General features: G+C 37.4%; 2 protein-coding genes and 1 non-coding gene across 26 annotated transcripts in view; 1 reads left to right on the top strand and 2 right to left on the bottom strand.

Annotated features, from left to right (window-relative positions):
* CCNT2 (cyclin T2) overlaps nt 1-16,891 on the top strand; it is a 50,276-nt gene extending 33,385 nt beyond the window's left edge. For 16 of the 24 annotated variants that reach the window (XM_019925456.3, XM_019925454.3, XM_073807759.1 and 13 more), the window contains 5 exons: nt 329-406; nt 3,612-3,657; nt 5,308-5,471; nt 10,083-10,153; nt 10,651-16,891. In XM_019925456.3, the coding sequence (XP_019781015.2) occupies nt 329-406; nt 3,612-3,657; nt 5,308-5,471; nt 10,083-10,153; nt 10,651-12,078 (1,787 nt within the window). In that variant the 3' untranslated portion in view covers nt 12,079-16,891. Of the gene's footprint in view, nt 1-328; nt 407-426; nt 3,493-3,611; nt 3,977-5,307; nt 5,472-10,082; nt 10,154-10,650 lie in introns of those variants that run through there. The other 8 variants (XM_019925455.3, XM_019925457.3, XM_019925468.3 and 5 more) reach the window with 6 other exon arrangements.
* A 3,883-nt stretch (nt 16,892-20,774) lies between these two features.
* Nucleotides 20,775-26,409, bottom strand: part of MAP3K19 (mitogen-activated protein kinase kinase kinase 19) — a 36,802-nt gene continuing 31,167 nt past the window's right edge. The window contains 2 exon segments of the mRNA XM_019925547.2: nt 20,775-20,841; nt 25,449-26,146. Of these exon segments, the coding sequence (XP_019781106.2) occupies nt 20,775-20,841; nt 25,449-26,146 (765 nt within the window).
* Nucleotides 21,419-21,491, bottom strand: TRNAW-CCA (transfer RNA tryptophan (anticodon CCA)). The gene has a single exon. It is a non-coding gene; the product is annotated as a tRNA-Trp (tRNA).

Genomic DNA, 26,409 nt, shown 5'->3' with positions numbered 1-26,409 from the left:
CTGTGGGGCAAGCTTAATAATTGTATTTGTCATGATTTTAGTTAGTTTTTTTTTTCTTAGTTTGTTTTTAACTTGAGGATAGTCTCAAACTAATTGTAATTGAGAATTTTGAATACATATTACTTATCTCTAAATAACTTTGTCAGTTTTCATAATTGGAACACTATTTTTGAGAAGATATTATTTATTATGATTGGGGGTATAATAAACATGTCAGTGATGAGAAACTTTGTCTTTGAGTTTTTTTAATAATGAAAAATATACGTTTATGGTTATGAGTGGCATTTCTCAGGCAAGTATTATAGTGGTAAATGACTGGGAAAAAAAGTGCTTTTCATTTCAGGTTTTGAGATCACCATTGAACACCCACACACAGATGTGGTGAAATGTACCCAGTTAGTAAGAGGTAAGTGAAACTTTTAAGTTAAGTTTTAATGCTTTTTATTGTCTATAATTGATAATTGAATGCTATTTTGTTCTAGCCTTGAGTTTTATTAAAATGGCAGAAATGTCATTTTGAAGCATTATTTTTCAGTGTTCTACACCTGCCTATTCATCTACTTCTATTTTTGGTTCTTCCTGGTGAATTAGCTTCCTTTAACTTTAGGTGAGAGTCTTGCTTCTCTAAAAAATTAGAGGGCTTCCAAATACTAGGACTCTTTCTACTTCCCCATTGGGCTATGCCCATCCCAATTCAGGTAGTATTTAAGATGTAGGCCAAATTTAACATATAGGTGCAGAAAATAGTATTGATTTCCAATTTATGTCAAACTTTGATTGACTTCCTGAAAAGTGTTTATGGTTTAAGAATTCAAATCTTTCAGGTAAAAATTGCCTTTCTTAGCGGATTTGTCATTTTGGGAAATGTTTTGCCCATGTTCGTTTGAACAGAATTGATTTAATACATTTTTCAAAGTTCTTTAGCATTACTAAAAATGGTTTCCTTTTTGTGTATAATGAGGAAATTATTATATAGCATGATATATAACAGCATGTGATGTACTTATTAAACCTTTTATAAACAGGAGTACAGAGTTTTTGTATTGTTTTCTTTACTCCTTATAAAGCATGTGGTATATATTTTTCTACTCTTGTTAATGAATCCTGTGTATCTATCGTTGTATCTCTAGAAATAATTTTTCACACAGATGCATGCAGTACTACTACTTTCCTGTTTACCATGTGAAGTGTTACACACTAATAGCAACCACTTGGAACCTTTAGTGTGCCTTTTTCTGATACTTCTTTTTGAAAATGAAATTTTGCAGTTTCATTCCTTTACCACCAGACTTGTTTAGGTTTATTCTAAACAAAATGGGTAAGACTTTTGAAGGCCTTGAATCTAGTGTTTACCTAAATGTTCTCTTATTCATTCTAAATTGAATTCACTTTATATCTAGGTTAAGGTTTTATTACTATGCTAATGGCTACATATAAAAACAGACAAACCTGTTGTCTGGTACCACAGTTGTCATTGTTAAGAAATGGACTAATAAAAATCCCATTTATATTTTTTTAATCCTAAAAGCAAATGTTATCATTTATAAACTAAACTAGAACATAGTTAATTTTGGTTTCTGTTCTTCATGGTTATATATTTTATAGCACTTTCTCATCCTCAGTATTACAGTGTAGTATAGAATTGTATAGATAACTATTGTAGATGCTGGATTGAGAAATAGAGCTTGAGAGAAGTTCTGTTTTCCTGAAAACTTGAAAGGGTAAGCTGTTTTGTTTAAATAATGGAGAGCCATATAATTTGCCTTAAGTTGAGATTAGTAAAGACAGATGTTGAAGATATTAAATATAGGTTAAAAATATGTACGTGTATGTGCATATACATACACACACACTCTTAGTAGGAAATGAAACTGAATTTTCAGCTTAGTATTGTGAAATTTGAGTCGGCTTCTCTTAAATCCTATCTAGAGAAGCTAGAGACATTAAAGTCCATTTATTTTGCCAAATTGAACAGTAAAATTTAAACATTTACAAAAACTATGAATTTGATATATCATCCAAAGCAAAATATTTAAATCTGATTTTTTTGTTGTTGTTGTTAATGTTTAAAATGTGACCAATTCTTAAATTTTAGTATGACTCTCATATGTGTTTAACATCATTTTGTCTGACTAACATTTCAAGTAACTATAATTTGCATCTTACTGCATTTTTAAAATGTTCTTTCGTGTTTGGTATATTTTTTTTCCTTTGCCCCTAAAACCACTTTCAGCTAACAAAAGAACATTTTCCCTACATTCTTCTCTGTTGCAATGACTTTTAATAGGTTATTGAATTTACATTTGTTCTGAGGTGAAAACTGCAATAGCAATTTAAACTTACTTTTACTTACTTTTCTATATGTTTTGATTCTTTCGTGGGTGGGGGGTGAGGGTAAAAGGTTTGAGTTCTTTGAAGTTCTCCCCTGCCCCCGACCTCTGGAGATGAGAAAGTTATTATGCTACTTTGCTGCAGGATTGGCTGATGTCATTTTACAGGGACCTTTCATTTCTGTGATTTCTCCTTCCCTCCCCACCAGGAAAGAATGCCATACTTAAGTCACACTGCCTCCAAGACATCTGATGCTTTGACACTCTTCCTTAGCACAACTCTGCTAAACCCAAATCCCTTTTGTAAACCTTTATGTTGATGATCCACATGGGGCAGCGGGGAATTACAGGTGCCACAAATAAAAATAGGAGAGGGCAAGGAATTTGAGACCTGTTAGAGGGGGTGAGCTGAGGTGAACTGATCCTAGGTGAGCAGAGAGGAAAGATATGTCAGTGATTATGAATGTAACTGGGGAAAGGGGGGAGACTAATAGCAGAGGCATCCCTGTTGGGAAGAATAAGAAGCAGAAGAAGGGAGAGGGGCACTGTTTTCCATTTCAGTATTTCAAGAAGCTAGTTGTTAAAAATTGCTTTTCTATTGAGGACCAGTATTGAAGCATCCTGATTCCCTCTAGAGTACTTGTATCTTTTCTAACGTTATGGTTAACTGGATTATATAATTTAAAAATAATACAGTGGTGTTTTCTGTATCTACATCCTTATGATGTTTCTAGGTTGTTTATTCTCTGTTGATGCTTAGTAGCATGATGAAAAACTGAGCAGTTTGTGCTCTCTGAGTTTGGGGGTTGGGGGTTTGTTTTTGTTTTTTCTTTTGGTGGAAGTACTTAAACCAACTTAAATATGATGACTGAGGATTAAGTCTGGCAGGCAACTCTTTGTATTTTGTATTAGACTTCAAAATCTTCTCTTCTTCTTCTTCTTCTTTTTTTTTTTTTTTAAATCCAGGAGAATGCTTTATTGCAACTTTTAGCTGACTAGATGCTTAACTTAGTAACAAGTTTAGCCCTTGTAACTGGCTAGCTAAAAGCAAATCGGCTTGTTTCTCAGATCTTTGGGGGATAGCAAGAAACATTTGAGTGAATGTTGTTGAAGATTTTCAGTAGTATAGAAAATGATGGCGCTCTTGTGATATTTGTAAGTAGTAAGTAAAATTTACTTTTTGTGTACAAATCTTTGAAGTTTTTGTTGTGTTGAGAACTTTTCGATGGTAGCATGTTAATGCTGATAGTATTGTCTTCGTTTTTTTTTCTTTTCTTACAGCAAGCAAGGATTTGGCACAGACATCCTATTTCATGGCTACCAACAGGTTGTTATCCTGACCCTCTTTGTTGCACTGTTGTAGCACACTATAGCTTCCTTTAATGCAGGGCCCCCTCAATGTGTCTCTTACCCTTGTTGCAGTAGGAGACTGGACCATCTACTGTGGTGGTACCTTCCTGTCTGCTTTGCGGTGTATTGTACAAGGGACTTTTGGCACAGAGGGGTTAAATGCACAATGTGAAGTGTAGTGGTGCTTTCTGATGACATATTCTCGATTTGTGAGTGCATAAGTCTAAAATTGGTAGCCTGAATAGCAGCTAAAGATTACAAAGAGCTAAACTTAACGTAGAAATTCGAGCAACTTGGTAAGTATAAAGCTATTTCTAGTTTACAATTATAGTTAAATGACAATTTAAAAAAATTTCACATTGATCCAATCTTAACTTTAAAATAATCATTAAAGCTTTTTTAATAAACAAAATTTATATAACTTGGTGTTTTTTTTCCAGATAATACCCGCCAGTAGTAGATTAGTAGTAGTCACATCCTATCAGTGCCTTGATTTGCATAAGTATAATTTTTACTTTAAAAAAAAAAACTTACTCTTCAGTTCATATAAAGAATGGTATGGGTTTGTGCTTGATCAGTAGACATTTTCATCAATTCTGAAACTGAACTGGAAGAATAGTTTTTGAAAGTCTTTCACATCTAATATATTAATTTTGTTCTAGATTGATTATATTAATGATGTAAATTTGTTTTTAAAGTGAGTCATTAGGGAGGAGTGGACCAAACCATCTTTATGTGGTCCTTAATTTCTTGTGACACTGTTAAGTTTTGTTTAAAACTTTGGATTGGCAAAAGCCAATGTATTTTCTTAGGTATATGTTGTTGGGATTTAACCTCTATCCCTAGAAATTCTGAACAACAAGGCCAAAAAAATCACTTAAATTTAAAACTTTGGTTAGAAGAGGCTAGCTGTGACATGCTACATGCCCAGTCTTTGGCATGTCATGGAAGGAGAGAGGTAGTATTTTTGTAGTATTTAACAACATTGGGCCTTCAAGCTGTTCAGCAAAAGGTAAGTTTCCTCTGTGGCTTTGCTGAGAAGAAGTTAGTTTTACCTAGATAGGTTTTAAGTTGTCTGAGTTACTTAAGAATTAATGTTTGTTAAGCCACATCAAATGGTAATCCCTGATTATGATGTGTTATTGAAATTACCTTGTCAGTTTTATAGTCGTCTGCTTTTTCTTTAGTTTTTTGCCATGACATTACAAAAGAAACAAAAATACCACCAAAGAAAGTTTAAAGCGTTTTACTTGTATGTAGTAATTAGTTGAAATATACTGTCTTCCTCTCCTTTTATAGAGAGGTAAAAATACTTTTAACTTAGATGTAAAAAAAAAATTAGAAATATTAATATATTAGTAGTATTAATAATATACTCTAGGAAGTAAGAGTGTGAAAATGTTCATAATCTATATAGGTTTTTTAGTGTTCAAATTTTTATGACCATAGTCATAAAAAGTGTTATAATGTTAACTTTTAATTTAATAAAATAAGGTTTTATACTCTAGACTTGAAAAAGAAAACCTTTATAATTTTATTTTTGCTCTAATCTTATTGGTAAATGTTTTTCTTTGTTTTACATATTTGAATTTCTATGACTCTTCGTTCCAAACCTGCTCCACAACAGTCTGCATCTTACAACCTTCTGTCTTCAGTATAAACCAACAGTGATAGCATGTGTATGCATTCATTTGGCTTGCAAATGGTCCAATTGGGAGATTCCCGTGTCAACTGATGGAAAACATTGGTGGGAATATGTGGATCCTACAGTTACTCTGGAATTACTAGATGGTAAGTAGAGAAAATAAATCTTTTTGTTACATTTAAATTTTTTCTTTTTATTATGGATTAAAACTTCTATCTACTTTTGTATAGGTTTGAAAAAATACTCAGTCCCCATATACTCATGCTCAGTTGAAGTTATCAGTTCTGGCCAATCCAACATCCTCCTTCCCCCATAGTTATTTTGATGCCAATCCCAGACATCATTTCATCTATTAATATTTCATCTATTTTGAAAAGATAAAGACTCTTTAAAAACATAATTCCATTTTAACAATTTGGCAGTAGAATTTAAAAGTATAGTTACATGATCAGGGCTTCCCTGGTGGCGCAGTGGTTAAGAACCCACCTGCCAGTGCAAGGGACACAGGTTCGAGCCCTGGTCCGGGAAGATCCCACATGACGCGGAGCAACTAAGCCCGTGCGCCACAACTGCTGAACCTGTGTACTAGAGCCCATGAGCCACAACTACTGAAGCCCGCATGCCTAGAGCCCATGCTCCGCAACAAGAGAAGCCACTGCAATGAGAAGCCCGCTCTCCGCAACGAAGAGTAGCCCCTGCTTGCCGTAACTAGAGAAAGCCCACGTGCAGCAACGAAGACCCAACACAGCCATAAATAAATAAATTTATTTTTTTAAAAAAAGTATAGTAACATGATCAAATGAACAGGATGAAAATAAGGATTCATTAGCCTAAAGGGGGGGAAAATAAGCATATATTAACCAGCACTCAATATCTAAAGCCTTTTCAGGACTTTTCAAAGAAATATGATTTATAATGCTACAGGTTGATAATACAGGAATACCTAATTTAAAGTACACTAATTTGGGGCTTCCCTGGTGGCACAGTGGTTGAGAATCCACCTGCCAGTGCAGGGGACACGGGTTCAATCCCTGGTCCGGGAATATCCCACATGCAGCTGAGCAACTCAGCCCATGTGCTACAACTACTGAGCCTGTGTGCCACAACTACTGAGCCTGTGTGCTGCAACTACTGAAGTCCACGCGCCTAGAGCCCCTGCCCCGCAACGAGAGAAGCCACCGCAATGAGAAGCCCGCACACCGCAACAAAGAGTAGCCCCCACTCGCTGCAACTAGAGAAAGCCGCCCGTGCACAGCAACGAAGACCCGATGCAGCCAAAAAATAAATAAAATAAATAAATTTTTAAAAATAAAAAATAAAGTAAACTAATTTTGTTGAGTTTAAAATGTATAAGCACAAAGTCAGGTATTAGCTTACTGTAGAAGATGTGAAGCAGTGAGCTAAAGGTATTTTCATGGTAATATTCCTTGCTCTGTTCCACTGATGGTAAAGTGTGTCATTGTTGTCTTGCATTAATAAGTATGAATTCACAAGGAAAGATTGGGAGTATAAGTTCTGTACATCATGGACCTGGAATTTGGAGGTCTCCTGATAGGACGTTTTTCTGGTAGAGAAATAAGCAGGCCAGAGGCAGGGGATTCCTGGGGATTAAGACATTTTAACCAGGCACTCTAGATTTCAGAAAGGAAATAGATAACATTTCTTACCTAATATATGCATAAATCTAAACTGGTATGTTAGGTTTTCTGCTTCTTTTTGTGGGCTTTCCCCAATTTCCTTTACAAAATTGAAGCTAATTTGAAAACTGGATTTACATGACTTGCGTTATATAAAGTGAGAGACCCCTATGGCTTTGGAATGTGGTTTTCCATTAATATCTTAGATGCTTTAAGACAGAAATTTCATTAAGGGTCTGCTCCCTTTTCTGTGAAGGGCCAGATAGTAACTATTTTAGGGTTTGTGGGCTATACTATCTATGCACCTAGACAACTCTGCCACCGTAACTGGAAAGCAGCCATAGGCAACCTGTAAAATGAGTGGCTGTGTTCCAGTAAAACTTTATTTACAGAAACAGGATGCAGGTCATATTTGTCCCACTGGTGATAGTTTGTCTACCCTTGTGGTAAAATATGCTCTTTGTTAGGTCTCTTGATTTTGTTTTGGTATTTTTTTTTCCTCCCTGAAAAATTTCTCCTGGATTATATACCTCATGCTGTATTACTGCCGCATGATTATCCTCTTTTCCTTACATTGCCAGAGGTTTTTCTAAAGGTTATTCAGAGTGGTAGGAAATCTTCAGTGAGTTGAAATAACATCTTCTAAAAACTAGTGGCGGGGGGGGTGCTTCCCTGGAGGTCCAGTGGTTAGGGCTCCACGCTTCCATTGCAGGGGATGCGGGTTCGATCCCTGGTCGGGGAAGTTCTGCGTGCTGCGAGATGTGGGCAAAAAAAAAAAAAAAACATTGTAAAGCAACTATACTCCAGTAAAAAAATTTTTTTAATAATAATAAAAAATAAAAAACTAGGGTGGTGCAGTGGTTGGCAGTCCGCCTGCCAATGCGGGGGGCGCGGGTTCGTGCCCCAATCCAGGAGGATCCCGCGTGCCGCAGAGCGGCTGGGCCCGTGGGCCCATGGCCGCTGGGCCTGCGCGTCGCTCCGTGGCGGGAGAGGCCACAGCGGTGAGAGGCCCACGTACCGCAAAAAAATAAAAAATAAAAAACTAGTAGGGGCTTTTTTTTTTCCATCTGTGACTTGAAATTAGGTTACCTATGCCACCGTCTTATTTTAGCAGTCAATAGATAAAGATAAAATAGGCATACACTTAATAAAAATAGTTTGTATATATGGTGCTAAAATAAAGCTCACAGAAAGCGAGTAATCTGCCTTTTATCCTGCTCTTAAATTGTATCAATAGGTAAAGTCTTTTTTTGGCACAACAGGAGGCACCTAAATATCCCTTTGCTTCTATTCTGAAAAGGCTCCAGTACGTTATTCATTTGGAGAACCACTGAATAGGAATCTTGGACACTTAACACATTGAAAATTTCAATGTATTATGTGGCAGCCTTTTCTCACATTTTTATGGGATCACATTGTGATCCCGTAAAAATAAAGTAACAAAGTATAAGATACTAAGAGTATCTGAATTTTATCGCGGTGTCTGAAGCATCAGTGTTTACTAAAATAATTCATTTAATGACTGTCCCCAAAACAACATTGGCTTGTATTTGGCCTACCTGTAACAGGGTTTGGGGGGGGGAGCTTGGTTGTTTTTAATGATTAATAACAAACCTTCATGTGTTTTTTATAACTTGAATTTTTTCTGAAATTGAGTCAAAACAGTTTATTGTTAATTTTGGACCCAAAGGCATGTGTCTACTAGACTTACTGCTGTGTCCAAGTAGAAAAGTGGTCATTTTTTTTTTTCAGGTGAAGAAATGGTAGTACAGACATTAGATTGTTTTCATCCAGACTGAATCGAAAAGCTCCTGAGTCTTTAGCAGGAATTAGTTGTCACAGCTTGTGGGCATATAATGGTGCCGAGTTTTTGCATGAATCTAGTCTCTATTAAATTGGCATTAATAATATTACGTGACATTGTAATTCATTTGACTAATATTATTTATTTTGAGAGTGGCCAATAACTTTATTAATGACACTATTTTGGAGTCAAAAACTAATTCATCATAACCACACCACTTTGGAAAAGTGGGTCATCTCATTGTAATCCTAAATTTTAGGGAAAAAATTGTAAAAATATAACCAGGGTGATTTACTGATAATGTTACTAGTGTTGATTGCTAGGAAGTTATGAGTATAGGTAAAGGAATTTTTTTCATTTAACTTTGAAATGATTTTAAATCTAAAGAAATTGTGAAGTAGTACAGATTCTATACTATTATACCTTGTACCCAGTTTCTCTAATGTTAACATCTTCTATAATAATAATATGATTATCAAAACGAAGAAGTTAACATTGGTATAATACTATTAACTACAGATTTTACTCAAATTTCCCCCATTTTCTATTCTAGAATCCCATGTTCCATTTAGTTGGCATGCCCCTTTAATCTCTTCTAATCTGTGATAATTTTTCAGTCTTTCCTTTTCTTTCATGTCCTTGACACTTTGAAGAAGAATGGTCAGTTACTTTATAAAATGTTCCTCAATTGGAGTTTTGTCTGATGTTTTCCCATTATTAGAGTGAAGTTATGCGTTTTTGGCAAGAATACCACAGAAGTGGGTTTTATCCTACTGTGCATTTTATCATGGAGTATTATGTTGATATGTCATTGCTGGTAATGATAATCATGATCACTTGGTTAAGGTCATAAAGTTACTGATTTTCTGTTTATAATTAATATCTTGAGGACGGTATGTTGGGATTACACAAATATTCTCTTTTTCCGTAAACTTTTGCCCACTGATTTTAAAGAATCTACTGATGGATCTTGCCCATCCCAATTATTACTATGATGTTTGCATAATAGAGATTTTCTATTTGGAAGGAATTTTTTAAATGTGACTAAATTTTCCAGAGATTCTAAGTAAGCATGTAAAATCAGGGGGGTGTGGGAGGAGTGTTTTGTTTTATTTATTTAAAACAAATTTTTTTAAGATTCATCTTTGAAAATACCAGTTCAGAGCTGTGTCTACTTCTGTATGTGCTGATGGTTGAATTAGGAGGGTGATGGTGAAGTAGATGAACTCTTGCGCTTTCTTTCTAATATTGCCCACTTGAGAGAATTCTAAATCTAAAGGCACCTTCTAAGTTTTAAATTTGAATTTTATCTTTAGAGCTAACACATGAGTTTCTACAAATATTGGAGAAAACGCCTAGTAGGTTGAAGAGGATTCGAAACTGGAGGGTAAGAGAATTGGCGGGTTTTTAGAACATCAATTTGTTAACTACATAGCTAATCAGTTTGAATTTTTGTGGTTAATTATTTCCAGTATTCGTAAGTAATTACAGTGTTTCGTAAGCTACATACACTCATAATTTATTCAACTACGGTGTCCAGTAGACTTTGCTATAAATACTTTATAAATTCCTTATTTAATTCTCATAGTGATTACCGTGGAAATAGTCTCCTCACTTTACAAACAGGAAAATTAAAGCTTAGACGAGTTAAATTCCTTTCTCAAATGCTGGGCTAGGATTTAGTCTGCATCTAATTTAAAACCAGTGCTTTCAACTATTTATATCCTTTTTATGCCTCTAAATAAGATATTTATTTACTGGTAACATAAAGTGAAACCCCAGGTGATTTTATTTCCATGTATTTAATACAGAATTTTTATAAGCAAAGAAATTTGTATTAAATTCCTTTGCTGTCATTGCTTCTTCTGTGTTTTATTTAAATAGGCTAATCAGGCGGCTAAGAAACCAAAAGTAGATGGACAAGTATCAGAAACACCACTTCTTGGTTCATCTTTGGTCCAGAATTCCATTTTAGTAGATAGTGTTACTGGTGTGCCTACCAACCCAAGTTTTCAGAAACCATCTACATCAACATTCCCTGCACCAGTACCTCTAAATTCAGGAAATATTTCTGTTCAAGACAGCCATGCATCTGATAATTTGTCAGTGCTAGCAACAGGAATGCCAAGTACCTCATATGGTTTGTCATCACACCAAGAATGGCCTCAACATCAAGAGTCGGCAAGGACAGAACAGATATATTCACAGAAACAGGAGACATCTTTGTCTGGTAGCCAGTACAGCATCAACTTCCAGCAGGGACCTTCTGTATCACTGCATTCAGGACTACATCACAGACCTGACAAAATTTCTGACCATTCTAATATTAAGCAAGATTATACTCATAAAGCAGGAAGCAGTAAACACCATGGGCCAAGTTCTGCTACTCCTGGAGTAATTCCTCAGAAAATGTCTTTAGATAAATACAGAGAAAAACGTAAGCTAGAAACCCTTGATCTGGATGCAAGGGATCATTATATAGCTGCCCAGGTAGAACAGCAACACAAACATGTACAGTCCCAGGCAGCCAGCAGCAGTTCTGTAACCTCTCCCATTAAAATGAAAATTCCCATTACAAATGCTGAAAAACCTGAAAAATATATGGCAGATAAGAAGGAAAAGAGTGGATCACTGAAATTACGGATTCCAATACCACCCACTGATAAAAGTGTCAGTAAAGAAGAACTGAAAATGAAGATAAAAGTTTCTTCCTCAGAAAGGCACAGCTCTTCTGATGAAGGCAGTGGGAAGAGCAAGCATTCCAGCCCGCATATTAGCAGGGACCATAAGGAGAAGCACAAGGAGCATCCTTCCAACCGCCACCACCCCAGCAGTCACAAGTATTCCCACTCATACAGTGGCAGCAGCAGTGGTGGCAGCAAGCACAGTGCTGATGGGATACCACCCGCTGTTCTGAGGAGTCCTGTTGGCCTGAGCAGTGATGGCATTTCCTCTAGTTCCAGCTCTTCAAGGAAGAAGCTGCATATCAATGATGCATCTCACAACCATCACTCCAAAATGAGCAAAAGTTCCAAAAGTTCAGGTAGTTCATCTAGTTCTTCCTCCTCTGTTAAGCAGTATGTATCCTCTCACAACTCTGTTTTTAACCATCCCTTACCCCCTCCTCCCCCTGTCACATACCAGGTGGGCTACGGACATCTCAGCACCCTCGTGAAACTGGACAAGAAGCCAGTGGAGACCAACGGTCCTGATGTCAATCACGAGTACAGTACAAACAGCCAGCATATGGACTACAAAGACACATTCGACATGCTGGACTCGCTGTTAAGTGCCCAAGGAATGAACATGTAATCATTTGTTTAGGTCAATTTTTCCTTTACTTTTTTAATTTAAAAATTGTTAGAATGGAAAACTTCCTCCTGATCTAGCAGTGGTAACACCTGCTGTTACTGTCACTGCTTCAATATTTGTAAGTGCTGCTTTATTCTTCATTCTGAAAAGAAGAGATTATAGTAAACAAGTCTTTATCTCCACATATGATAGTGTTATAAATACTGTAAAAGCATGGAAGGTGCAAAACTCAGTATTTCTACAATTGCAGCTAAGAACATTAGGGTGAATGGCTGGCTGCTTCTAGGAATATAAGATGCCTCAAGCATTCGTTTATTTATAATTTGAATACTGTAGCTATTTTTTGTTGTTGCTTGGCTTTTGAATGAGTGTAAATTGTTTTCTTTTGTGTATTTATACTCGTATGTATGATTTGCATGTTTCAATGATAAAGGGATAAAACAGTATACTGACAACTGTTTACAAGAAAGTGGAGAAAAATGTACATACATTTTTGTATGTTTAGATATTACCATAAATACTCAGGATTGGAGCTGCTTGTAAGTATAACAATATACAGAATAACTTTATTTTATCTTGTCAGAGTCCATCACTAATCTAAAACAAAGGTGGCACTTTTTCATGTTAACCTTAAACTCTAGGCCTTACTGGAAGCCACTGAAGGGGGACACTTCACTACCAGATGGGTATGCAGTGCCACAGATGGTCATTTACACTGTGAGGCACTGATTCTGCCTTCAGAGGTTCTGACCAGATTGGCTGCTGAAATAGCCCCTAATTTTCTGAAGGCTTGAAGAGGAAAAAATAAAGTTTACATACTCTTGATGTGAAGTGCATTTAAGTGTTTGTTGGCTTGTTGCAGTACTATAAACACAGAGCTGTTAATAATGGTTATGTAGATTACTGTGATTTGAAAACTAAATTCACAGAAACTTACATTAGTGAAGAATTAGTAAGTCTTTTTCTTAAATAGAGAACTTTAACACTACGTATTTTAACAGTAAACAGGAATCGCTTTTCCTTTAGCGTTCAGAAGGACACCATGTTCTTAAACATACTCCTCCCCTGAAGCGTGTTTGTGTGTGATGCCATATTTCTTTTTCAGGTAAATGCAGTCTTCCTTATAAAAATGAAATTAAACTTATTGCTCTTTCAGTTCTTTTATATTCTAACAATAAATAAAACAAAAAGATCACTGACTGTGCATTGTACCTGTATTTATAGCTTATGGTTGTTAACAGGAAGCTCACTGAGAAAAAAAAAAGGTAAGCCTCCAGGTAAACAGCTAGTGGAGGTTTTACATTTGTTTGCACATCTCAGTATATTCCTGTTGAAGTCAAGTTTGCACAGTCTTCTGACTTCGGAACAAACAGTAGACTTTAACTTGTTTAAAATTTGTCTTAAATGCCGGTAACATGGCTCTGGTTTATCAGCTAATCTTCAATTCTGTGGTAAATCTTTGGGCTGTTGAGTATCTTTGAGATAGGTTGAATTCAACTTCTGTTGAATTGAAAACTGTCTTAATTTTTCCTCTATGTATATGAATTATTTTTGTTACAAAGCCACTGATATGTGCACAATTGTAATTTTACTCAAGTATGTTGCAGTTGTAAATATTAGAGAGTTTAATCTCGTGCTCTACTCTTATTTAGCAATTACCTGATTTGCCAGTAGCTTTATAATTTTTTTTTTAAAGATAATTGTTCATTATTTTGTCAATGTTATTTGAACTTAGGATACTAGGATCCTCTTTCTAGGGACTTTGCCTAGCTAGCATGTCCTAACTTTGTTCTTGTCTGGCATAACTTTAGTAATCTTTGTCATTACATGTAACTTTGTTACTCTGTATGACATATTATTGTATCCATAAACATGGTAATTTTGATACAGTTATACTTTTACAGTGGTACATAATCCAAGGACTAGTATAGAATTAAGATGAGTGCAAGATGAGGGAGGGAAGGGTTTTGTTCTTGGTAATTTAGATGTGAAACCTCTAAGGAGCTATCATGTGAAACGACGTAGGGTGATTGTGCTACTGTATAATTGGGGTGATAATACCAGGAATTTTAATAAGATTTTGTAAAGAATATCCAGAAAAGTAGTGAACTTATTTTCAGTATGACATAGAAAACAATGTGAATATTTAAGGTCTGTGACTATACTTCACTAAGAATTTGCAGAATTGTTTTGAGATGTGAGAATAAAGGTAATTTTGTTGAATCTTTATTGGTGCTAATGATGGACAGTTAAAAAGGTAGCTAGTGTATATTGTTATGGGTCAGTACTTATTAGTACTTCCAAAATCGAATTTGAAATGCTATGTATTCACTTTTCACTCTGTAAATGTAATTCTTTACAATGACTTTATTTATTAAAGGGCAGCCAGTTGTAATTTTTACAGGATTGTGTGAGCTATTCAAACTCTTCAACCTCTGAACAGGATATTAGCTTCCGTAAACCACAATGGGGATAAAATATGGAATTTCTTTTAAGTTTCGTTTCCATTAAATGAGAACCCTTATAATTCATATTGCCATGAATTTAACCATCTCATTTGCATAAAGTAGTTCATCAGCCTGGTCCCAATAGGCTCAACCAAAGAAAAAGACTCCAATGAATGGACATTATTACTGAGTCTTCTTGTAAGTAGCCATAAATAAACCAAAATAGTATCAAATTTAGGTATGAAATTCCACATGTGCAAAGTACTGTTAAGGTGATACATTTTTGATGAGATTTTTAAAAATATTTGAACTATTAAAAAGCATTATCTTTAAACATCCTATAAAAGAGTGATTCATTTTTTAGTTGTGTTTTCCCTAGATCAAAGATCATAGATTTGTTACCTTTATGCAGAAGCACATTACATAGAAAGGCTTTACTTCTACCTCTTTCAACTAATTTTTCAATATTGAGCTGTGCCCCGTAAATATTTGCCTTAGCTATTTTAAAATACAATATTTTCAGAACCAAAGCAAAGGAGTGGTTTTTTCACAGAAACATTCTCAGAGGCTTACTTTACCAAATAAACTGATGGTAGTATCCTTGAGTGGTGAGACCTTGCATAATTCCTAGTTCCTATTTCTTGTTTAACCCTGAGGTTCATTTCTTGTTGCAGGTATTTAAATACTGAAAAGTTGTGTAGTCACCCCAAGGTTTATCTTTGAAAACAGTTACAAGTGCATCTTGATCTTCTCTGTGTATGCAGATTTGTTCTTGTTAGAGTTCTTAAGCGTCAAAAGAAAATTTCTACCGTGATACGTGGTTTCATGGAGAATGTCATAAGGGGTGCATACACTACTTTGTGCGAACAGATTATGATTATGTAGGATACATTACTTTTCTGGCCTATCCTCTTTGAACTGAAGAAATGACTAGTTTCAGATAGTTGAAAGGAAATGACTATTTCAGATAACCAAATTTGAAATATGTTTGTTAGTTACCAAATGTCTTGCCTTAAAACATTTTAAGCACATTTTCTGGTTGTATTTGAGAATTTAAGTTACTGATTTTTATTCCTTAACTAATCTTAGAAATAAACCACTGCTTGCATATGCATGACTATTATGTACTCTCAAAGTACCCTTGGTTGATTAGATATTTTAGGTTTTGCGTTTACTATGGAAATAAGGATTTTTAAAAACATGGTAATATCTCTAAAGGGAGACAGTTCTACTGTCAAGATATTTCACCATTCCCAAATTTTATCTACACAGAAAAGCCATTGTTTCTCACTTACTACTGTGCTTAAATAGCTAGGTGATTTTTAAGATGTCTTTGCTAAGAAAAATAAGAGCTTTGGTTATGGAGAATTCTTGATTCAGCAGTCTGCTTTCTTGGGATGCAGTAGGATTCATTAACCACATTTACCCAGATGAAGGATTAATAAACCCCACACATGAGGGAAGCTTGGTGACACATGCTAATCTCATGTACCAGTTTGTTTATGATAGGCTGATTTAGGGGTTTTTGCATTGGAAAAGTAGCACATTCTGTTCCTACCCTTCTAGGGTCCCAGGTTATGGTACTAATGTGTTAACTTGAGAATTCACAGCTATATTAATATCTGAAATTTGATTGCTGTAAGCGGACAGATGTAAGCCAAATAATCAGAAGTTTGCTTGTTTTGTAAGAGATGTTTGCCTCTGAAACATCTGTCATTACAGTAGAGATGATCTTGCCAGTGGATCTGGAATGCTCTGAGGGTTTTAGGTCTGATACTATGCATCCATTTTTTATTCCACAGTGTTAATTTGGGCACAGCCAGCTTTTGCTTCTATGACTCCTCTGTTTCTGTTAACTTATTAGTATGTATTCTGCCTGAAGTTTCTTAAGGTAGCTAGATAAGCAAGATACATTGAAGGCTGTGTGGCTAGGAGTAATTCTGGTGTCGTAAAAGTGACTTAACCTGTTTGCTGTGATCCATTAATCTCAAAAGTAAATTCTGAGGGCTAATTTCCTTTATCTCCAAGTTCTGGGAAGAAGCCTCACTTAAAACCTGTTTAGTGGTTGGTTTAACTTTATTTGCCTATTGTTAAGTAATGAGTACATTCTTTTTTTTTAAGTTGTGTTTTTCAAGCAGCTTCCTTACTTTGAAAAACTTCACACGTGCTCATTTGTTGTCAGCAAATTGGGATTTCATTTTGTGAATGTACTCAAAACCCCCAAGGACTATTGAACAGGATGTTTGCTGATAGAAAATCTAAAACAGGAGTTTGTGTATATGGTATGAATTCAATTAGACATTGAATTTCAGCTCAGTATCTATTACAAGGAATCATTAATAAAGTTTGTTTATTGACTACATAAATCCAAGGCTCTAACATGTCTTGTTAATGTGAATCAGAAATAATTTTCAGTCCCTGGGAGATGTGGGAAATAAGGTCTCAATACTCTTTGAGTGACTTCATATATCATCAAGGAGTATGACCACTGAGATCAGATTTTCCATACTCCATTCTCAACCCCATCACTTAGTAGCTGATGTCCTTGGGTAAATTACTTTGTGCCTTGATTTCCTAATCTACAAAATGTCAGTAATAGTACCTATTCATTGCGTTGTGAGGTTTAAGGCTTGGGTGAATCAGGGAATAAATGGAATAGATGGCATTGAAAAGAATCCTAATAGAAGCATGTTTTGGGTATTGGGGAGAGTGGTGAAGGCCCAATCCAGGTGCAGTAGACTTGAGTGTGTATTAAACACTGCATGTGTACCGTTTCCAGAATTTAAGGGGTTCATTCTGATTCATACTTTGGGATTTTCTTGTGTACCCTCTTGCGTCACCTTCACAAAAAGCAGAGAGTAATTGTAATTATCTGCAAGGGGAATTATCCCTGAGAAATTCAATCATAAACTGCTTTAATATTGCTGCTCCTTCCAACCCCCTTCCCTCCCGCCCCGATTTTCCTACACCTGACACTTGAGAAAGAAAATGGAAGCCTTGCAATGGCTTTTCATAAAATAGAGCTAAGATAGACAAGTTACTTCCTCTAGCATGAATTTTAAGCCTAAATATAAAAGTTTTGAAATCACATTAAAAGATTTGTCTTCATTTTATGTTGATAACAGCAGTAAGGGCGTCTTTTTTTTTCATATAATAAATTACATGAGCTTTATTTAGGAACACCACAAAGTTTGGTAATTCCCTTTAACCAAAGTTAGTAATCCCATTTACTAATTCACCGTACTCCATTGTTTCATCACTCTTTCACCCCCTGCTGTTTTTAATATAATGGAAAAAATTATACGTTGTTGTTTTAGCTCTAGTATATGACCTGCCTGTTCCCTCCCCCCAACACCACCTCCCAAAGCAATATAGGGCTTCACTAAATGAGGGTTTTTAATCATATTGCCATGAAATTAACGGGCTATTGAGACCTTACAAATGTCCAGGCATATACCCAAGATCAGTTTTTTTTGGTCTTTCAAGTCATAATCCATAGGAGCAAGTGCTTTAGAGACAAATTCAGCCATGATTTTTCACAAGTTTGAGAAGTCATAACAGTGAGACAAAGTGCCACAGCTTTTCCTCAGGACTGTTTGCTATTTCAGCTTTTCACAGCACAGTGCCATACACAACAACTCTTCTTGTTAACGTTCCATGAAGATGCAGACTGCCTACAGCCAGTACTTTCAAGTCAAAAGCTGTTTTTAAATGCAAGTTGCTTTATTATATAGCTGCCTTAAACTGAATACTTGCAGGTACAGCAAGTATGAGGAATAAAGATGGCCTGGTACGTGATGGAGGCTTTTGATGCTCATTGAACAGATTGAGTTTTTATCTTGGAGCTACTCAGTACACTAAAGGCCCAGGACTGCTGTTGTCAAGCAGGAGAGAGTGGGTAAAGCAAGTAAGTGGAATCCTGTGCACTCCCCAACCCTGTAATCCAGAGCTCGCTCTTTTCCACAACGGCAACTCTCATTCAGACACTGAGGAACGTCCAGTGGGCTAAAGTAGGTTAAAGTTAAGGAGATGCTCTAGAGCTGGAACTACTGTCAGGATTTTACTTGGGGAGTTAAATTTACTTTGGTTGAGCTTGAGACCCATTCAGTATGAAATGAAATGCGCTTCTGAATGTGATTGAAAACTGGGGTGGTGGTCATGGTGAGAAGGGAAGATAGTCATAGAAGGGAAGGCAATGTTGCTGCTAAGTGAAAAAGGAAAAGCTTTTGACAACGTTAAAGTCATCAAAGTCACTGGACTGGTGAATTTGTTTATCAGCATCTATGGAGTTTTGTTTGCGTAAAACTTAAAACTGTAACTGATTTCATTTATAAACTACAAATCTGGGAAGCAGCAGGGAGAAGGCTCTAAAGTCAGACAAATCTGGGTGGCAGTCCCAACTTGACCTTGAGAAAGTTAAGTACCTCTGAGCCTCATTGTGCATTAATAGAATGAGACTACTACCGACCCAAGCAACAGCCAGAATTAAATAATAGGCCTTTCTCCATTAAGAGCTCAAGGAATGCTAGCCCTCCCAGCCCACACCTTTCTTCCCTCTCAGTCTCCTTTTAGGACCTCTGCCTCCTAAAGGAAGATCCCTGGGCAATGATAGACACAGTGAATGACAGAACAACAGAAAGCTGTTAATATCAAGCCTTGCCTATTAAAAACATACAGGTTTTGAAGGTTCTGTGAAATTAGTGTTCAGTATTTTTCTGTATCAGTAGAAGAGGGGTAGGTTTGTTAACAGCAACTTCCTGTGTCCATTACTGTGATCTGTATACACAGTATAAATATGTCTTAGTCCCTGCCCTTGCCTCATAGGGTTTAATAGGGTTGAATGTAAATAGGTAATTGCTCCGAAATCAGATACAATCATTCAGATTTTAAAGAATGCTGAAATCCCTACTAAGATTAAAAAACTAAACCCTACTTAAAATGGTGTTATGTTGATATACAAGTAAGTAAAATAAGGGACATATCCCTTAAATTTTTATCAAATATAAGGGAAGAACTCTGCAAACTGGAGAGAGAGAAGGAAGGTACACCCGCAAAGACCCTTCTAAACATGTTGGCCAAAGTAAAAGCTTTTATCTCAGTTGGACTGCATTTCACATTTATTTCAAAAACTTCTGAAGTAGCAGCTTGATTTTGACAAAGTCTGACTGGTGTTGGAATTCACCTAAAGTTAGTTTGTAGTTGTGCCATGTTCAAATGACAGTAGCTAGTAAAACAAAATCTGTAGACCTAGCTTAAGACAACAGGTGTCAGTGAAATTTAGATGAGTGGAGTCACAGCAACCGAAACCTTACCAAAAATGCTCAGTCCACCAACTTAAGATCTTGTAATAACTGACAACTTGTCCCTGTTCATTTTTGCAAGGTTTTCCAATGTTCTGGGAATGAAAGCGAAGAGTGACCTTAGCAGGGGTGTTCTTCCTTCAGGTGAAGTGAGCAAAAGTGCCCTGGAAAAGTTTATGTGCTCACCCAGTCTCCGCTTAACAGATCAGTGAGCTTTTATCCCACCAGCTGCCTTACTTAGGTTTAGCTGGTTCTCGATGCAGTAATTTTCTAATTCATGCTGTAAATACATGAAGACCTCAAAACACAACCAGTCACAGAGAAGGCAGACTGAGGTTTATGGAAGCACCTTGAAGAGCCCAATTTCTTGTAGGTGGAGACTTCTGAGGAGTTAGGGGACCCTCTGGTAATGAAACGCCAAGGCCCTTAGCTCTTCCTGTTAATTTTGAGGCCCCTATAGTCTGCAGCGTTAAGGTTGCTGCCTAAGTAAACTGAATCTAGCGTCTTTCTACTCCTTTTACCTTCTCACCTTCCTCTACTCTCCTTTGTAAGAATTAAATAAGTGTCTACCCATCAAGCAAGAAAATACATTTTATTCTTGTTTCTACAATTTAATGACATTAAAATTGACGGGCCAAAAATAAAAGGAAATATCGTATAAAGCAAGAGAGATTGTAGTTACTGGATAATCAAAACTATAAACACTGGAATAGGTTTTCTGTTGTTAACTCTTTAAGACAATTTCCTTATGTATATGGGTAATTGTGCCTGAAGCTTGAGAAGGCTAACCTGTAACAAACTTTTCAGTTAGTGCCACTGCAGGATCTGGTTAAATTGGGTTAGATTGACTTTCCAGTAGGAAAACAAGGGTCCCTTAGCCATCATTTCCGCAATGAAGCAGTAACGGAGTAATCTATAGTGGAGCTGGGAAAGAAGTCCTGATGTATGTTCAATGACTTCTCTTCCAGAAGGAGTGCTTCAGGAGCTGGACAGCAGAAGGTCTCTCATGCTGGTCCCTAAGAAGGGGAAAAAACACATTAGAGTAAACAGCACCCAGTATCGTGCCTGCCAACTAGATTCAGTTGACTCAAAATGCCAACTTTAACAATGGAAGTACAGCCTCTGCCAGTCAAACAGATTTGGATTGAGTCCAGCCTCCAGATTTTAACTGTGTGATCTTAGGTGAGGGACTCCAACTCTTTCCTCATCAGTAAAATGGGGATAACAATAACACCTAACTCACTGGGAGAGTGTTTTTTTAAATTTTTATTGCAGTATAGTTGATTTACAATGTTGTGTTAGTTTCTGCTGTACAGCAAAGTGAATCAATTATATTCATATATCCACTCTTTTTAAAATTCTTTTCCCATGTGGGTCATAACAGAGCATTGAGAAGAGTTCCCTGTACTATACATGAGGTCCTTATTAGGTATCTATTTTATATATAGTAGTGTGTATATGTCGATCCCAATTCATTGAGAGAATTTTTTTTTAATAATGAATTTAAAAAAAAATTTTTTTTTTTTTGGTCTGCACCGGGTCTTAGTTGCGGCACGAGGGAGCTTTTTAGTTGCAGCATGTGGAGTTCCCTAGTTCCCTGACCAGGGATCGAACCTGGGCCCCCTGCATTGGGAGCAGGGAGTCTTAGCCACTGGACCACCAGGGAAGTCCCCACTGGGAGAATGTTTAAAAATGCATATACAACTTTGAAACAGTGTCACATACTAATAATTCAAAAATTAGTACCTATTATGATTCAAAACCAGTCCCTCCTTTTCCATTGTACTTTCGCTCAATTTGTTTGGGGTATAATCTATACACAGTAAAATTCACACTTTTAGATGTACAGTTTAATGCACTTTTAGTTAGCATGAAATTTATTTTTTAAATTTAGAGATATCCAGGATTGAAAAACCTTTAAGAAGTAGACATTTAAATATGTTTTGGTGATTAATTTGAATAATTCCATTTGGGGCACCCTTGGATGAGCATAAAGGGAGGCAGTTACTTAATTAGTACTATTATGGCTTAGGTTTACTCCCCCTCAAGAAATCAAAAAGCTTTTGCCAATGAACTAGTCAATGAACTAATGAACCAGTTACTGGTTATCTGCAGTGACCTATTCCAAAGGCATTCTTTTCGTTAAACTGGCTATCTTGATCATTTTGGAAGCAGATGACCAGGTAAAAATGGAAATAAAAATAAAATACGTTAAAAAGCAAGTGACCGGGCTTCCCTGGTGGCGCAGTGGTTGAGAGTCCGCCTGCCGATGCAGGGGACACGGGTTCGTGCCTCGGTCCGGGAAGATCCCACATGCCGCGGAGCAGCTGGGCCCGTGAGCCATGGCCGCTGAGCCTGTGCGTCCGGAGCCTGTGCTCCGCGACGGGAGGGGCCCCAACAGTGAGAGGCCTGCGTACCGCAAAAAAAAAAAAAAAAGCAAGTGACCAAAAATCATTCTAAAATAAAAAACCTCTCCCCTTCTGGAGGCTCTTTCTCCTGCCTTCAAAATATGCAGAAATCTCTTTTCTCTTCAAAAAATCCTTAAATGACTACCATTTCTAGCTGCCATCCTATTTCTTCTATTCCTGCCAAATTTCTCTAAGTTGGTCAAACCTGAAGATTTCTTTTTCAACATTCACTAACCTAAATCCTTACCATTTGGCCTACTCTTCTCTATAGAAATTGCTCTTTTAAAACTAACCATGACCTTCTCCTTACCAGATTTAATGAGCTCACCCTCCTTGTCATCTCTGTAGCATTTGAAGTATTTCACTACCCCCTTTTCTCTGAAACAGTCTCTACTTAAGAGAAACTGTCCTCTTTGTTCTTCTCCCACACTGTGGCAACTCCCCTCCTTCCCTTTTTTCCAGTTGTGTACTGGACTTAATTCTATGCATATTTTGTTATCTTCTCCCATGAGCACTTTCAAAAACATTTTCCTCAGCCCTCTAATTTTTTCATGATTATAGCTACCAACCTTATGATTTTCAAATATGCACTTCCAATGTTCACTGCTTTCCTGAGCAACAATTCCACAGCTTCAAATGTTTCCTTCAACTTCCTCCGCTGTTCCTCTTTCACAACTTTCTATTACTTCTTCCATTATCCACGTTCAAAACCATGAGATCCTATCATCCTCTATCACCAAGTCCTGATTCACCTTCCTCTGAAATACTGATATATATTTTTTTAATGTTTATTTATTTAGCCTGTGCCAGGTCTTAGTTGCAGCATGTGGACTCTTAGTTGTGGCATGCATGTGGGATCTAGTTACCTGATGAGGGATCAAACCCGGGCCCCCTGCGTTGGGAGCATGGAGTCTTACCCACTGGACCACCAGGGAAGTCCCTGAAATACTGATATTTTGGAATCTTCTTTACACTCCCACTGCTTCCATCACCATCAAAACCCAAATTCTGGATTCCAGAATGGCCTCCATTCGAGGTCCCTCTACTGAATCTGCTGTCTGACCTGCCTCGCCAAAGACATTTTTCTTCATGGCATTCTCTACCCCAAATCCTTTGCAGTCCTCTGGTCTTCACTGCCTATCTCAACAAAGTTAAACTCCTTGGCCTGACTTCCCAAAACTTCTGAGACCTGCCCATAGGAGTACCCCCAGCCATGCTTCTTACTGCTTCCCCAGATTGATTTCTGTTCAGTCCTTGTTCCTGATTTTTACCTGACCATCTCTACTTCTGAATCTTTAAGAGTGCCTTACCCCTTTATTTATGACTATCCACACCTCCAAGAAGTTATTGTCATAGACAACAGGCAAGATTCTAGAGTCCTTAGGGTCTCTGGCATAGAATTGCAGGCTTGCAATATGACACTCATTAGGTAAGGTGTATTAGTATTCTCCCTAAGGGTTATTAACTGTTGAGCCCTAATTACATACCCCAAGCTGTGCTAAGCAATTTACATACACCATTTCCCTTACCCTTCACAACAATGCTGTTAATTGATTACTACTGGTGTGAGTTGTGTATTGCTTAGTTTATGAAGCAATGGTTCAAAAGGAGAGCCAGAAAAAAATATTCCACCCTTTCTCTTTAAAGCCGTGTGTGTGTGTGTGTGTGTGTGTGTGTGTGTGTAATGAGAACTGGAAAGAAAATGAGATAGCAAGCACTTTCTGTGGATCAATAATAGATAATTGTTCAATTCAGAACAAAGCAACTGCAGTATGTTTAAGAGCTAAGACCAATCTCCAAGACTAGTACTGGTCTATATGATATTCCTAACACCTTTATGTCCCTTTTGTGAGGCGTTTATTTTTTTGGTGGGGGGGCTGGGGGGGCAGCTCTGTGCCTGGAGCTCTGTCTGCAAAATCCATGCTGGAACGCTTACGGCATCTCTGCATGTAGGGGTGCCCAGAACTGCAACCCTGGAGTATGCGTTGCTGCCCTGGCCTATGTGATCCCCTGAAATCAACCAGGACATGCTGGGAGAGTGAGACAGTCTAAAAGAGACACACTCATCGGCAGACAGGGAGGCCTGTGGGTTCTGGAGGTTAACTGAGAAAGATAAAATTAACCCATTCAGGGAGCTGGAGGTTGCCATATATGTTTGCTGAAAGCTGGGGCACTAGAGTTTTTCATCTAGCAATAAGAAAGCATACTTCCTTGAAAGGCAAGAAATTTTGTCTGTTTCAGGCCTTCCTCATTCTGCACATGCAACTGAATTTTGAGCCTCACTAGGTGGGTGGATTTTAGGCTGTTCTACATCATCGTAGAGGCCAGGTACGTAGGCTTGAGCACCCCTACCCTACTCTTTAGCTCTCCTCCACCGTACACATACACGCATATACATATACACACTTTAACCAGAGCCATCTCTCTGCCTTTATCTTTTATTCTTTGAATTAAGATTTCATATGAGCAGAGAGTGCCTGGATAAGAAAAGTTTGAAAACCACACAAATGAGTAATCTCTAAGCTCCCTACAGTTCTAACATTTTACACAGAACTTTATTCCATAAGTACCAGGAAGCCTCAGGACAGGAGAAAACAGGCAACCTTCTGGGGCTTTTCTGCTTCCCCAAACACTACCCATTTGATGCTTGAAACACTCCAATTAGAGATTTGTTCCTTCGGCTCATAATGCTTCCTCTCGCTTTAAATGCAAGTGTTTCTGGGGAAACAATACATTAACTCTGTCAATCATCAATCAATCAGTTCCTATCATTCCCTTGATACGAATGAATTTCTCATATACTCTCCTGAGAGCTGGTTTTAGGAAGGAATGAGAACACTGGTTCCCCGAGAGGGAAGGGAGGCTAAAACATAGGTGATGTCATTTCACCATGGCTAGTCCCTGGGAAGATGTCTCATTGGTAAATAAGTAGATCCTTAGCAATTTTTGCACACCCATTGACTTGAGGAAGTATTGTCTGGACCTGATAAGACATTTCATTGAGGCACTTCCCACTTGAAGCATTACCCCCATACCCTGGTACAACAAGGAACACAATCACCCAATATGGCCAATCATGGTTCTTTTCAGCACAAAATCACTCCCTGCTTGATTTCATAACCCAAGCAGAGCTTATAATGGGCCATAAATTGCAGGGGAAACGTCAGCTGCTTGGAATCTCGGGATTTATCCTCCTCCTGCTTTCACTTTCTTACCCGGTGAGGCACACACGCACGAAGTCTGCTGCGTTTTCTGAGAAGTGTTCTGGTAAAGGAGGCATTAGCCCTCGGTGTGCGCCAATGTAAAACATGGCTGCCATCCTGTCCATGGAAGCTAGTGGGGGCTTCCCTGTGGCCATCTCAAACACAGTGCAGCCAATGCTCCAGACGTCTGACTTCCATCCATAGCCAGAGTCATTGATGTTTTCCGGAGCCATCCAATACGGAGTCCCATGCATGGACTTCAGCATGTCACTGTGGGTACCATTTAAGCCAGCCCAGGCCAAACACTTGACACAGCCAAAGTCAGTCAGCTTTATTTTTCCAGTTGGCATAAGCATAATATTATTTCCTTTGGTATCTCGATGCACCACACAGTTCTCATGGAGATAAGAAACACCTTGCAGAATTTGTTTTGTATATTTACAGAACACCATCTCAGGCAATGGCCCAAAATGGTTTATAATACTAGAGATTGAGCCACCAGGAACAAACTCCATGAAAATGCTTACAACGTTCTCCTCGAAGCATGTCCCCAAATAGGCCACAGTGTTGACATGTTTCAGTGCTTTGAGCAAATCTACTTCTTCCTGCAGTTTCCTATATTCTTTTTCAGTAGTTAACTTATCAGAGGTATCCAAAGCCACCTGTTCTACAGCTATTAGCTGTCCTTGGCAAGTAAGACGACAATATACCTAGAAGCAAACCAATGCCTTATTATTAAATGTAAATGATGACACTTGTTCACAAAATGCCTCCCAAACACTTGTCTTTCTCTAAGCTGATACATCCCTACCTAAATGCAAAGTACTTAAGCAAATTGAATGTTTCACTGGAGCCAAGATGGGGATAAATAAGTAGCATAGTGAATGTGTATCATAATGGCTTGGGTTCAGTCTTCTCTTTACCAATCTGTGTAAATACTATCTAAAGTGCTGGGAATTTAGATGATCTTTTA

This window comes from Tursiops truncatus, chromosome 7 (assembly GCF_011762595.2).
Source record: "Tursiops truncatus isolate mTurTru1 chromosome 7, mTurTru1.mat.Y, whole genome shotgun sequence".
Classification (NCBI taxonomy): domain Eukaryota; kingdom Metazoa; phylum Chordata; class Mammalia; order Artiodactyla; family Delphinidae; genus Tursiops; species Tursiops truncatus.
Note: the sequence above shows the minus strand (reverse complement) of the source record. Positions and strands in the feature narration are given on the sequence as shown.